Source organism: Somniosus microcephalus, chromosome 30, assembly GCF_052327205.1.
Source record: "Somniosus microcephalus isolate GS21.2 chromosome 30, FLI_Smic_1.0, whole genome shotgun sequence".
Taxonomy (NCBI): domain Eukaryota; kingdom Metazoa; phylum Chordata; class Chondrichthyes; order Squaliformes; family Somniosidae; genus Somniosus; species Somniosus microcephalus.
The window spans coordinates 28,501,220-28,516,234 of record NC_141016.1 but is presented as its reverse complement, the minus strand read 5'-3'; the positions used below and the strand labels follow the sequence as shown (position 1 = coordinate 28,516,234).

Sequence of the window (15,015 nt, the reverse complement as noted above, 5' to 3'; positions counted from 1 at the left end):
CCTAACACTAAGGGTCAATTTATCATAGCCAATCAACCTAACCTGCACATCTTTGGACTGTGGGAGGAAACCGGAGCACCCGGAGGAAACCCACGCAAACACGGGGAGAATGTGCAAACTCCACACAGACAGTCACCCGAGGCCGGATTCGAACCCGGGTCCCTGGCGCTGTGAGACAACAGTGCTAACCACTATGCCACCGTGCTGCTATGCAATTAGGCAACCAGTCACACCTGGCTCACTCCTAGCCCCTCCCACCTAGAGAGTGCCGCCCACTGAGCCACAGCTGGCATAGGATTCAGGTTACTAGTCCTAGTCTCACAAAGTCATGGAACCTTACAAACAAGGAAATATCAAACCAGATGGTCCATTAAACGGAGTGGAACCAGAATGGGATCGAAGTACAGTGCATTAAACAAGGTGATAGAACAGTCACTATGGTAACCGTGGGTGGTACTCTGCCAATGGCTGGTAATCTGTTTGGAAGGCTGGGTGGGATGGAGTGATATCTTCTGGCCAAAAGACAATGGCCCAGAAATTCGGGTCGGAGGCTTCCCGCAGGTGCAAGCCTCCGACCTGCACTTACCTAGCGCGCCGGCCGTTGAGCTGTGGGCCCACGTGGGATTCCGATCGTGGGCCTCCTCCAACTGCCGGCGCACAGTGCTTGCGTATCCCAGGGGCGCAGTTAGTTCGAAGCGTCCCTTGGGATCACGTGGGCCATGGAGAGCCAATGGTAGCAGGGAATGCTTCATTCATAAGTTTGACAGGAAGAGCTGTCAAACCTATAAATACTATAAGTCCCAAAACATCACTAAAACTTCAAATACATTTTTTTTAAATCACATTTTTAAAATAACTATAAATTACATGAAATAACTATTTTAAACAATAATTTAAATTTTTGAAAAAATTAATTACATTTTCTAACAGGGCTAAAAATAAACTTACCTTTCTTTAAAGTATTTAAAAATAATAAACCTGTGGAAAAAATGTTTTAATTTTAATTAATTCACCACTTACCTTGTTAAAAGCAGGCCTTGCACCTGCTTTTTAAATGTGTAACTCCTGGAGACTTACCCTCCCGGAGAAACCCGCAAAAAAAACGTAAGTTCGATGCGCACGCGCTGCCTCTCCGGCGCACGCGTTCAACCTCTGAACCCCTTCCTTTAAGGGAACGGAAGTTCCGGTTTCCCACGCATGCGCAGTGCATGCACGAAACCGGCACTTCCATTGTGCCTACGGGTGAGTACCCCGTGCGTACTCACCCGTGGAGACCCGAATTTCTGGGCCATTATTGTGTTACTGCATCACCATGATTGAAGTGTGAACTGAGCAAGTGTTGGGGATTAGTTAGTCCCACTGGTAGAACTCAAATGTGAATGTACAAATGTTTTTCTGCACATATTGTATACCAGTTCACCTTTATATATTGAAAACAATGTTCCTGTTAAGCCGCGTGGCTGTACAGCAGTCTGTAGGTCTTGTGCAGGCCGCTCACCGGCAATGGAATGAATAAAAAGCACGCGCAAGCGCGGAAATTTAACTGGGCCGCACAGTCCATTAAAGGGGCCGCGCACCCAAAAAAAAATTAGTGGGAACATTGATTGAGATAACAGTACACACCGTCAATTAAATGGTGGATTTTCACCAAACATTGCATCGAAGGGTTTGAGGAAAACTCGTTGATTATCGGAATAATTTATGGGCATCAAGAGGTCTAAATAGTTAAGTTATAATTAAATAAAAGATTCAGTGAAATCACCATACCAACCCCCACATCTTGTTCTGGAACGTTATTCCACTTTTACCTTAGAATGAACATACATTGATTAAATAGAATAAGATCAAAGAGCAGCTGGAAATTTGAATGAAAAACCGAAAATAGTGAAAAAACACAACAGATCTGTCACTTGGTAGGAAGAGAAAAGACAGATTGACATTTGAGTATAAAACTCATTAGACCTGCTTCTTACAGCATTAAAAGTGAATGTCAAAAGGTTACGAAAGGTCAGCCATGCCTTTGTTAGCTCCAGACTCGACTATTCCAATACTTTTCTGGCCAACCTCCCACCTTGCACCCTCCATGAATTTGAGCACACTGAAAGCTCTGGTGCCAGTATCCTAACTCGCACTAAGTGGCGTTCATCCATCACCCCTGTGCTTGCTGGCTTACTTTGGCTCCCGGTCTAGCAATGGCAAGATTTTAAAATTCTCATCCTTGTTTTCAAATCCATCCATGGTCTCGCCACTCCCAACTCCAACATTAATACACTCTGAGATCTCTGCGCTCCTCCATTTCTGGCCGCTTGTGCATCCCTGATTTTCATCACTCTACCATTGGCAGCCGTGCCTTTAGCTGCCTAGGCCCTAAGCTCTGGAATTCCCTCCCTAAATCTCTCCGTCTCTCTATCTCTCTATCCTCCTTGTTGCCTCCCTGGTGCCAGGGTCAAGGATGTCACTGAGTGGCTGCAAGACATTCTGAAGGGGGAGGGTGAACAGCCAGAAGTCGTAGTCCATATCGGTACCAACGACATAGGTAGAAAGAGGGACGAGGTCCTGCAAGCAGAACATAGGGAGCTAGGAAATAAATTAAAAAGCAGGACCTCAGAAGTAATAATCTCAGGATTACTCTCAGTGCCACGTGCTAGCGAGAGCAGAAGTAGGAGAATAGACCAGATGAATGCGTGGCTGGAGAGATGGTGTAGGAGGGAGAGGTTTAAATTCCTGAGGCATTGGGACCGATTCTGGGGAAGATGGGACCTGTACAAGCTGGACGGATTACACTTCAGCAGAACTGGGACCAATATCCTCACAGGGCGGTTTGCTAGAGCTGTTGGGAAGGATTTAAACTAGTTTGTCAGGGGGCTGGGAACCTAAGTGTGGGCCCAGAACGGAGAGAAACAAAGCTGGAAGTGCAAGTTAGAAAAGTAGTCAGCAAAACTAGTAGGGAGCAGAAACAAAGGCCAACAGTAAAGAGGGTCAAAGTGCAGAAAAATATTAAACAGGCAAAGTTAAAGGCACTGTAATGATCAGTAACATGTCATTCTAGAATGGTACACTAGGTTCCTTCACTGTCGCTGGGCCAAAATCCTGGAACTCCCTTCCTAACAGCATTGTGGGTGTACCTACACCATATGGACTGCAGCGGTTCAAGAAGGCGGCTCACCACCATCTTCTCAAGGGCAATTAGGGATGGGCACTAAATGCAGGCCTAGCCAGCGACGCCCACATCCCATCAATGAATAAAAAAAAGGTGGAGCTGTTCTAGGGCATAAAAACCCAAAAGGAAAAGTGATCCAACCATGGCTAACAAAAGAAATTAAAGCTAGTATTAAGTCAAAGGAGGAAGCTTATAAAGTTGCCAGAAAAAGCGGTTAGCCTGAGGATTGGGATCTTTTTAGAAATCAGCAAAGGGGGACCAAGAAATTGAGAAAGAAAGGGAAAATGGAATATGAGCACAAACTAGCGAAAAATATAAAAACGGATTGTAAAAGCTTCTATAGGTATGTGAAAAGGAAAAGACTGGTGAAGGTAAATGGGGGAGAGCAGTGACCGAGGTGGAGCATAAAAGCGGCGGCAGCGAGCGAGGCCCGACCACAGCGGCTGGACCTGGGGGAGAGCAGCGACCGAGGCGGAGCATAAAAGCGGCGGCAGCGAGCGAGGCTTACCAACTCAGCAGCGAGGAGAGAGGTAAAAAGTAATCAGAGTGTGACGTCACCATGAAGCAGGTAAGTGATCGGTTGGTGAGTATTTCTCTATTTTTTAAACTTTAACTCTGGTTTATAGTTGCTAAGGTCTTTCTGGTGTAGCGGGGGCTGTTGGTAAACCATACAAGCACCCTAGTGTATATCTTTAATTGGTGGTATTGAATTAATTTAAATTAATTAAAGTGTAAGTCATGTCAGGACAGCCCAGCCCCGTGTTATGCTCCTCTTGCTCTACGTGGGAATTCAGGGACGCTGCCTGTGTCCCTGACGACCATGTGTGCCAGAAATGTATCCAGCTGCAGCTACTAGTAGACCGCATTGCGGCGCTGGAGCTGCGGATGGATGAGTTTTGGAGCATTCACGATGCTGAGAGGGTCGTGAGTAGCACGTTTAGTGAGTTGGTCACACCACAGGTAAGGGCTTCACAGGCAGAAGGGAAATGGGTGACCATCAGGCGGAGCAGTAGAAGCAGGCAGGTAGTGCAGGGGTCCCCTGTGGACATCCCCCTCTCAAACAGGTATACCGATTTGGATACTGTTGAGGGGGATGACTTACCGGAGGAAGGCAGCAGCAGCCAACTTCCTGGCACCAGGGGTGCTTCTGCTGCTCAGGAAGGGAGGAAAAAGAGTGGGAGAGCAATAGTGGTAGGGGAACAGATAGGCGTTTCTGTGGCCGTAGACGTGACTCCAGGATGGTTTGTTGCCTCCCTGGTGCCAGGGTCAAGGCTGTCACTGAACGGCTGCAGGGCATTCTGAAGGGGGAGGGTGAACAGTCAGAGGTCGTGGTTCATATTGGGACCAATGACATGGGTAGGAAGAGGGATGAGGTCCTGCAGCAAGAAATTAGGGAGCTAGGCAGCAGACTAAAGAGCAGGACCTCAAAGGTTGTAATCTCTGGATTACTCCCGGTGCCAAGTGCTAGTGAGTATAGGAATAGGAGGATAGAGCAGATGAATGCGTGGCTAAAGAGTTGGTGCAGGAGGGAGGGCTTTAGTTTCCTGGATCACTAGGCCTGCTTCTGGAGAAGGTGGCACTTGTACAAGTCGGACGGGTTGCACCTGAACCAGAACGGGACAAGTATCCTTGCGGGGAGGTTTGCTAGCACTGTTCGGGGGGTTTAAACTAACTTGGCAGGGGGATGGGATACAGAGTGGAGCTATAATAGGGGGTGATGTACAACCAAATATAGAGGAAAAAATAAATCAGCCTGGAAGGCAGAGCAAATATGTAACAGCACAAGGGAGTAGGGCAAGGCTAAATGGCATTTATTTTAATGCAAGGAGTCTTACGAATAAGGTGGATGAACTGAAGTTGCTGATGAACACATGGGAGTATGATATTGTTGCTATCACGGAGACATGGTTGAGGGAGGGGCAAGACTGGCAGCTCAATATTCCGGGGTATAGAATCTTCAGGCGAGACGGGGTGGGGGGGGGGGGTAAAAGAGGAGGGGGTGTCGCAATATTAATTAAGGAGACAATTACTGCTGTAAGGAGGGATGATATATTAACAGGTTCCTCTAATGAGGCCATATGGGTTGAACTTAAAAACAAAAAGGGGGCTAGCACTTTGCTGGGAGTGTACTATAGGCCCCCAAACAGCCAGGGGGAGATAGAGGAACAGATATGTAGGCAAATCTCAGAGAAGTGTGCAAATAATAGGGTAATTATAGTGGGGGATTTCAACTTCCCCAATATTAACTGGGATAGTCAGAGTGTGAAAGGCTTAGAGGGTGCAGAATTCTTAAAGTGCATCCAGGAGAGCTTTTTGAGCCAGCATGTAGAAAGTCCAACAAGAGAGGGGGCGGTACTGGACCTAATTCTAGGGAATGTGGCCGGGCATGTGGTAGAAGTGTTAGTAGGTGAGCACTTTGGTGACAGTGACCATAATTCGGTGAGATTTAAGGCAGTCATGGAAAAGGACAAAGATGGACCGGAAATAAAGGTTCTCAATTGGGGGAAGGCCGATTTTAATATGATAAGGCAGGATCTGGCCAATGTGGACTGGGATCAGCTACTTGAAGGAAAATCCACATCGGAGCAATGGGAGTCTTTCAGAAAGGAAATTGAGAGAGTACAATGGCAACATGTTCCCGTAAAGGTCAAGGGTGGGACCAACAAGCCCAGGGAACCTTGGATGTCAAGGGATATATGAGAATGGATTAGGAAAAAAAGGGGGGCTTTTGGCAGATACAAAGGACTAAAGACAGAGGAAGCCCTAGAGGAGTATAAAAAGTGCAGGGGGATACTTAAAGAAATTAGGAGAGCGAGGAGGGGCCATGAAATAACACTGACGAGCAAAATAAAGGAAAATCCTAAGGTGTTTTGTAAGTATATTAAGGGCAAGAGGATAACTAGGGAAAGAGTAGGGCCCATTAGGGACCAAAGTGGCAAACTGTGTGTAGAGCCAGAGGATGTAGGTGGGGTTTTAAATGAATTTTTGGCATCTGTGTTCACTATGGAGAAGGACGTTGTGGACATAGAAATCGGGCAGGGGGACTGTGATATACTTGAACATTTAGCATCGAGAGGGAGGAGGTACTAGTGGTTTTAGCAGGCTTAAAAGTGGATAAATCCCCAGGCCCGGACGAGATGTATCCCAGGCTACTATGTGAGGCAAAGGAGGAGATTGCAGGGGATCTGACACAAATTTTCAGAACCTCTCTGGCCACAGGAGATGTGCCAGAGGACCGGAGAACAGCTAACGTAGTACCATTATTCAAGAAGGGTAGTAGGAATAAACCAGGGAATTACAGGCCAGTGAGCCTAACATCAGTGGTAGGGAAATTATTGGAAAAATTTCTGAGGGACAGAATTGGTCTCCACTTGGAGAGGCAGGGATTAATTAGGGATAGCCAGCATGGCTTTGTCAAGGGAAGATCATGTCTGACCAATTTGATTGAATTTTTCAAGGGGGTGACTAGGTGTGTTGATGAGGGTAGTGTAGTAGATGTGGTTTACATGGATTTCAGTAAGGCTTTTGATAAAGTCTCACATAGGAGACTGGTCAGGAAGGTAAGAGCCCATGGGATCCAGGGTGCCTTGACACATTGGATCCAAAACTGGTTTAGTGGCAGAAGGCAGAGGGTGATGGTGGAAGGTTGTTTTTGTGACTGGAAGCCTGTGTCCAGTGGGGTACCGCAGGGATCGGTGCTGGGTCCCTTGCTGTTTGTGGTCTACATTAATGATTTGGATGTGAATGTAAAAGGTATGATCAGTAAGTTCGCAGATGACACGAAAATTGGTGGGGTGGTAAATAGCGAGGCGGGAAGCCTCAGGCTACAGGACGATATAGATGGGTTGGTCAGATGGGCGGAACAGTGGCTAATGGAATTTAACCCTGAAAAGTGTGAGGTGATGCATTTTGGACGGACTAACAAGGCAAGGGAATACACAATGAATGGTAAGACCCTAGGAAAGACAGAGGATCAGAGGGACCTTGGTGTGCATGTACATAGATCCCTGAAGGCAGCAGAACAGGTGGATAAGGTGGTTAAAAAGGCATATGGGATACTTGCCTTCATTAGCTGAGTCATAGAATATAAGAGCAGGGAGGTTATGATGGAGCTGTACAAAACGCTGGTAAGGCCACAGCTGGAGTACTGTGTGCAGTTCTGGTCACCACACTATAGGAAGGATGTGATTGCTTTGGAGAGGGTGCAGAGGAGATTTACCAGGATGTTACCTGGGCTGGAGCACTTCAGCTATGAAGAGAGACTGGACAGGCTGGGGTTGTTTTCCTTGGAGCAGAGAAGGCTGAGGGGGGACCTGATTGAGGTATACAAAATTATGAGGGGCATAGATAGGGTGGATAGAAAGGAACTTTTCCCCTTAGTAGAGGGGTCAATAACAAGGGGGCATAGATTCAAGGTAAGGGGCAGGAGGTTTAGAGGGGATTTGAGGAAAAACTTTTTCACCCAGAGGGTGGTTGGAATCTGGAACTCACTGCCTGAAAGGGTGGTAGAGGCAGGAACCCTCACAACATTCAAGAAGCATTTGGATGAGCACTTGAAATGCCATAGCATACAAGGCTACGGACCAAATGCTGGAAAATGGGATTAGATTAGATAGGGCTTGATGGCCGGCGTGGACGCGATGGGCCAAAGGGCCTCTTTCTGTGCTGTTTAACTCTATGACTCTATGACTCTAGGTCCTTTACAGTCAGAGACGGGATAATTTATAATGGGGAATGAGGAAATGGCAGGGAAATTAAATTAATACTTTGTTTCTGTCTTCACAGAGGGAGACACAAAAAACCTCCCAGAAATACGAGAAAACCAAGGGTGTGGCGAGAATGAGGAACTTAAAGAAATTATTATTAGTTAAAAAATAGTATGGGACTAAAAGTTGATAAATCCCAAGGACCGGATGACCTACATCCCAGGGTTTTGAAAGAGGTGACCATTGGGATAGTGGACGCATTGGTTTGTCATCTTCCAAAATTCTATAGATTCTGGAACGGTTCCTGCAGATTGGAGGATAGCAAATGTAACCCCGCTATTTAAGAAAGGAGGGAGAGAGAAAACGGGGAACTACAAATCTGTTAGCCTCACATCAGTAGTTGGGAAAATGCTGGAATTTATTATAAAGGATGCAATAACTGGGCACTTAGAAACTAATAGTGAGATTGGGCAGAGTCAACATGGATTTATGAAAGGGAAATCCTGTTTAACAAACCTATTGGAGTTCTTTGAGGATGCAACTAGTGGAGTAGACAAAGAGGAACCAGTAGATGTGGTGTATTTGGATTTTCAGAAGGCCTTCGATAAGGTCCCACACAAGAGGTTGGTGAACAAAATTATGGCACATGGAATTGGGGGTAATATACTAGCATGGATTGAGAATTGGTTAACAGACAGAAAACAAAGAGTAGGGATAAACGGGTCTTTTTCAGGATGGCAGAGCTGTGACTAGTGGGGTACCACAAGGATCGGTGCTTGGGCCCCAGCTATTCACAATCTATATCAATGATTTGGATGAGGGGACTAAATGTAACATTTCCAAATTTGCTGATGATACAAAGCTAGGTGGCAGTGTCAGTTGCGAAGAGGATGTGAAGAGGCTTCAAGGGGATCTCAACAGGCTCAGTGAGTGAGCGAGAACATGGCAGATGGAATATAATGTGGATAAATGTGAAGTTATCCACTTTGGTAGAAAAAACAGAAAGGCAGAGTGTTTCCTAAATGGTGAAAGATTGGGGAATGCAGATGCTCAAAGGGACCTGGGTGTCCTTGTACATGAGTCACTGAAAGTGAATGTGCAGGTGCAGCAAGACATTAGGAAGGCAAATGGTATGCTGGCCTTCATTACAAGAGGATTTGAGTACAGGAGTAAAGAAGTCTTACTCCAATTATATAGAGCCTTGGTGAGACAACACCTGGAGTACTGTGTACAATTTTGGTCTCCTTACCTAAGGAAGGATATACTTGCCATAGAGGGAGTGCAACGAAGGTTCACGAGATTGATTCCTGGGATGGCGGGACTGTTGTATGAGAAGAGATTGCGTAAACTAGGCCTGTATTCTCTTGAATTCAGAAGAATGAGAGGGGATCTCATTGAAGCATTCAAAATTATTACAGGGCTTGATAGGGTGCATGCTGGGAGAATGTTTCCCTTGGCTGGGGAGTCTGGAACCAGGGGCCACAGCCTCAGGATAAAGGGTAGGCCATTCAGGACTGAGATGAGAAGAAATTTCCTCACACAGAGGGTGGTGAATCTTTGGAATTCTCTACCCCAGAGGGCTGTGGAGGCTCAGTCATTGAGTATATTCAAGACAGAAGTCAATAGATTTCTGACTAGTAAAGGCATCATGGGATATGGCGATAGGGCCGGTGAATGGAGTTGAGGCAGAAGATCAGCCATGATCTCATTGAATGGCGGAGCAGGCTCGAAGGGCCGAATGGCCTACTCCTGCTCCTATTTCTTATGTTCTTATGTTCTTTAAGCCGTTCCTTAAAACCTACCTGTCCTGTTAAGAACAAGCCTGTCCTAATATCTCCTTACGTGGCTTGGAATCAAATTTTGTTTGGTAACGCTCCTGTGAAGCACCTTGCAAGGTTTTTCTATGTTAAAGGTGCTATCTAAATACAAATTGTTGTTGTTAAGAATTTAACCTGACTCAAGTAAGCTTGTACAGTGGATTGCCATTGTTCGTTAAGAGTTCAAGTCCTTGAATACAGTGTGAGAGTAAAGTAGCACTGTAACAATACAGAGAAACACATACATGCAAGGTGAGTGAAGTTAGGGGAGGAAGAAGACAAGTGATGAAAGAAGACAATGATCACGGATGGTGAGCCACTCTCCAAGGTGAAGGTGAGCAGCCAAGAGAAGACAAGAACCATGTCATTCATCCACACCCAGACCTATTGGAAGGACAAGGTTTTATGGCTTCTGCTCATGTCACAGAGGGAGATACTGAATGCTGGCCCGTGATATCTTGACTACAAACTGTAAACTTAACCTTGCCAAGCTGTACTGTCACAGAATCACAGAATCACAGAAACCCCACAGTGCAGATAGAGGCCATTTCGGCCCGTCGAGCCTGCACCGACACATATCCCACCCGATCCCCGTAACCCCTACACCAACACATATCCCACCCTATCCCAGTAACCCCATGTATTTAATCCCCCTAACACTAAGGGTCAATTTATCATAGCCAATCAACCTAACCCGCACATCTTTGGACATTGGTCATTGAACATAACTCTGTTATACTGTTATCGAGCAAAGCCCAGCTTCTGCTGTGGCTCAGTCGGTAGTACCCTCGCCTCTGAGTTGTGGGTTCAAGTCCCACTCCAGAGAGCACAAAATCTAGGCCGACACTCCAGTGCAATAGTATGGAAGTGCTGCACTGTTGGAGGTGTTGTCTTTTGGATGAGACGTTAAACCGAGGCCCCGTCTGCTCTCTCAAAAATCGTAAAAGATCGCATGGCACTATTTTGAAGAAGAGCAGGGGAGTTCTCCCCGGTGTCCTGGCCAATATTTATCCCTCAATCAACATCACTAAAAACAGATTATCTGGTCATTTTCACATTGCTGTTTGTGGGAGCTTGCTGTGCGCAAATTGGCTGCCGCATTTCCTACATTACAACAGTGACTACACTTCAAAAGTACTTCATTGGCTGTAAAGCACTTTGGAACGTCCGGTGGTCATAAAAGGCGCTATAGAAATGCAAGTCTTTCTTTCTGCTGAGATCCTGCAATATATTAAATTCCACTTGTGCCTTTGATATAGACTCTATGAACTATATATATTGAAATACTTTATGTAGGCCTCAGGGCTAAACTTGGCGATGCTACTGTGCCTAAATTAAGTAGTGTTAGTTAATGCATCTCTGTGGCTGACTTTATCTTTAATGATTCTAGCTAACAGGAGTAATTACTTCTCACAATGACGGACTTCATCCTTGTACTGATCGGTTTGGCTGGTGTAACTATATGAATATAGTATATCAAGACCTGCTGAGTGTTTCCAGCATTTTATGTTTTTATTTAACATAATTTGGACTGGGTCATTTAAGATGGTCTGAAACCAATCTAATTTATAAACCTTAGAGCTGAATGATAAATTCCAATCCAACTATTTGACGTGAACATGTTAGTAAAGAGGAAATAGATTTGTCTGATATTAATGAGGTAGAAGATCAGCCATGATCTTATTGAATGGCGGAGCAGGCTCAAAGGGCCAAATGGCTGACTCCTGCTCCGAATTCTTATGTTCTTAATGTTAATTCCCTGTTGAGATTTCTTGACATATTTTACAGGATTCACCATTCAATCAATCTGACAGTTGATTGTACCTGGCCTGAGCTTTGTAAAGAGCTGGACCCTGTCCAAGTAACACAGAGATGGGAGAGAGTGGAATATGAATTGGGAGAGCTGCCAATGATGAAATTGTGGGAATATCAAGAAAGATGGACAACATCCACTAATGGGACTCTAATAGAAGGCCCCAAAATGTTTAAAGAGTTTGAGGGAATAAATAGTGAAAGATTATTTCCATTGGTTGGTAAACCAGTAACGAGGGGGTATTAATTAAGGATTAATACTAAAAACATAAAAGGGGCAGTTAGAAGGAAAATGTTCACACAAAGGGTCATTGGAATAAATTACGAGGAGCTAGTGAATCCAAATCAGTCATCGCACTTCAGAGGGAATTAGATGAAGACTTAAAGGACATTTGGAAGTGTATAGGGAAAGAGCAGGGAAATGGCACTGGAGTAGACCACTCTGATGTGGAGCTAGCACCGGCACAGGTGTGGTGGGCCGAATGGCCTCTATCTATGTTGTAATTTCTATGATTCTATGTCAAAGACAACTTTGCACAATTTGTAGCAAAACGCTTTGGAGCGGATTGGCTACACTTGGCACTTAGTACAACATTTGCCAATACCTTCCAGTCACTTGACAAAGAGCGATTCGAAATACTGCCACTCTCCTGCTCCACCATCAGAAGCTGAATTGATGAGAAACACAGCAGCATGGGGAAGAGGAGGCACACTAAGAGTACTCACCGGCCATCCAGTTCGCAGTTAAGTGCTGGAGAAGGGTGATGGGGATGCAGAAGATGGAGCCCAACAAATCGCTGACCACCAGTGAAGTGATGAAGATGATGGTGGAGGTCCTGATGGGGACCTTCATGTTCTTGTAGATGACCATGCAGTTACCGAGAAGAGCCAGCACAAAGATCCGCACGTAAAGGACTGAGAAGAGGACCTTCAGACTGAGGGGCAGTTGAGGCACATAAACCAGTGGCTGCAAATTGAAGGTACCCTATGAACTCTCTGCGGGATAGATTCCAAGCTTGCAGCCAGTGTTGCAGAACCTCGGGGGGGTAATATTCATCTCCAACTAAATTCAAGGAGGGGGGGGAATGTTTGGGAACCTGTTCTGCGACCTTAAGGGCTGCTCTGGCTGAAAACAAAGTGTAAAAGCTCCGGGTCTCGGTGAAGATTGGGTGGGTGAGTTCGGTTACAAAGTCCAGCATTTTATTTCGCGGGGTCAAAGATCCAATCTCTGGACAGATCCCAGCAAGTCCCCGCAGGAAATTGGAACCCGCACTGGGCCTCTTTGCTAGTTCCCAGGTGTTGACCAGGTGTTTCCAGCGCCCAGATGTTGGGGCCCACAATGAGATCGGGACCCCCCCCCCCTCCCCTTCAGCGACCTGCGGATCCAACTCCAACCAAAAGCAACTGACGAATACCTCAAGCTCGATAGTTCTACCCTGTCTTATCTCCCCCAAGCTGTGTGCCTGGTGTTGACTCGGTGCTGGCAGTGGACGGGTTCTTTGGCACTGAAGAGGATAAGTGCGGGGCTTCCTAAAGCAGCTGTGTCCTTAATAGATCTTCACATCTGGCTTCAGGCGATCGAAGGTTTTCGGCTGCACAGAATAAACCAATGGTCAATGTTGTTGGTGTCCCATCGAAGCCTTTCTATCCTGAGATACTGAGAGCTGGATCCAAGGTCCAAACTTTAAATGTGAATACACCAGGACGAAGCCTCCCTTCCAACAGCAGATCCCCCGGCTGTGATTTCAGGGCAATCCTTTCTCAAACTTTCACTGCTAACTTTCTCCAGCCCATCTCACAGCGTCAGGGAAGTATCTGAATGTGCAGAGACCGCTCGGCCCTTCCCTGCTCACCTTGTCCAGGCTGCTCGAGTTGTGATCCCTCATCTCATTGCACCAGTCACCTCCTTCTCTATGGATCTTGCCCATTTATTGAATGCTGTTTCCCCGCCTGGGGAATGCGGCTGATTTCGATTAATTTCGACCAACAGGAACACTGACCAAGTTCTCCGATTCCTCGCGGGTCCTAAACTCCTCTTGCATTCTCTTCCTGTAAATTCTCCCCGTATATTAAACCTAGTTTAAAATTGGATTCAATAAACGCCTGTGTTTTATTTTCCTAACAAGAAGTTTACACATAGGAGCCCGATTTCCGGATTGAATTGTAACTTTCACCGTTGACATTGGTCCCAAAACATGGGTCAATAATGGCGGATAACCAGGGGCAGATAGTCATTCAATCTCTTCACATCTGCCTCGATTCTTCCATTCACTTTTATCCTGTTCAATTTCTCTGGCTCTTTCCTCGTTGCTTTACTTACTTCTTAGTTCTAATTTTCAATCCCTTTAAAATATTGAGAAATCAAAGGCCCAGAATTATAGGTAGGGGACTCTGGAAATCCAATCCAATAGAAATGTAGGTAGTCACTGGCTTCCTCTAATGAAGATTGCGTGATGACTTATCGCATGATGACCGTGGCTACAGTGTGTACCATCTACAAGATGCACTGCAGCAACTCGCCAAGGCATCTCTGACAGCACCTCCCAAACCTGCGACCTCCACCACCTAGAAGGACAAGGGCAGCAGGCGCATGGGAACACCACCACCTCCAAGTTCCCCTCCAAGTCACACACCATCCTGACTCGGAAATATATCGGCCGTTCCTTCATCGTCGCTGGGTCAAAACCCTGGAACTCCCTCCCGAACAGCACTGTGGGAGCACCTTCACCGCACGGACTGCAGCGGTTCAAGAAGGTGGCTCACCACCACCTTCTCAAGGGCAATAAATGCTGGCCTTGCCAGTGACGTCCACATCCCAGGATCGAATAAAAAAAGTGAAGATCTCATTCGAAGATGACTAACTCCGATCATCACTTAAGGTTCCTGACAATCCCAGGTTGGCTTCTTCCCTTCTTTCGTGGCAGTAAATAAATAGAACAAAGCTCAATAGCTAGCGAATGGCCCATGTTTTTGATCAAAATGTTTTTCAAGGTGCATTTACACTGCAGCTTCAGGTAAATAGAGATTACCCCTTGTACCAGCTTGAAAGGTGCAGGAGGCAAAATTGCCTTCAGTGCATTTTCTAAATATTCATTCTCGGGATGTGGGTGTCACTGGCAAGGCCGGCATTTCCCACTTCAGAGGGCTGTTAAGAGTCACATGCAGGCCAGACTGGGTAAGGATGGCAGGTTTCCTTCCCATAAAAAGATGCTTTGATAGAAATTCCGATCCCTACGGGTGGGTACGCGCTGTGTACTCACCTGTAGGGACATCGGAAATGCCGGTTTCAGGCATGCACTGCGCATGCACTGCAAACCGGCATTTCCGATCTGTCAAGAAAGCTCTTGACAGATCCTCCGGCTGCCCGGGAGAAGGGCCTCTGCGGGCAGATAGTTCCGCTTTTTGGAGACCCTCCGCCCACAGAAAACACTTAGAATTCTTGTGCCTGGTAAAAGCAGGCGTAAGGCCAGCTTTTACCAGGATAAGAGTTGAAAAAAGTAATAAATAAAAAAAATTTCCA

General features: G+C 46.1%; 1 protein-coding gene across 1 annotated transcript in view; it reads right to left on the bottom strand.

Annotated features, from left to right (window-relative positions):
• Positions 1-12,366, bottom strand: part of LOC147098057 (pyroglutamylated RF-amide peptide receptor-like) — a 42,824-nt gene extending 30,458 nt beyond the window's left edge. The window contains exon 1 of the mRNA XM_085970810.1: positions 12,222-12,366. Within this exon, the coding sequence (XP_085826936.1) occupies positions 12,222-12,366 (145 nt within the window). The remainder of the gene's footprint in view (positions 1-12,221) is intronic.
• Positions 12,367-15,015: the final 2,649 nt, after the last annotated feature.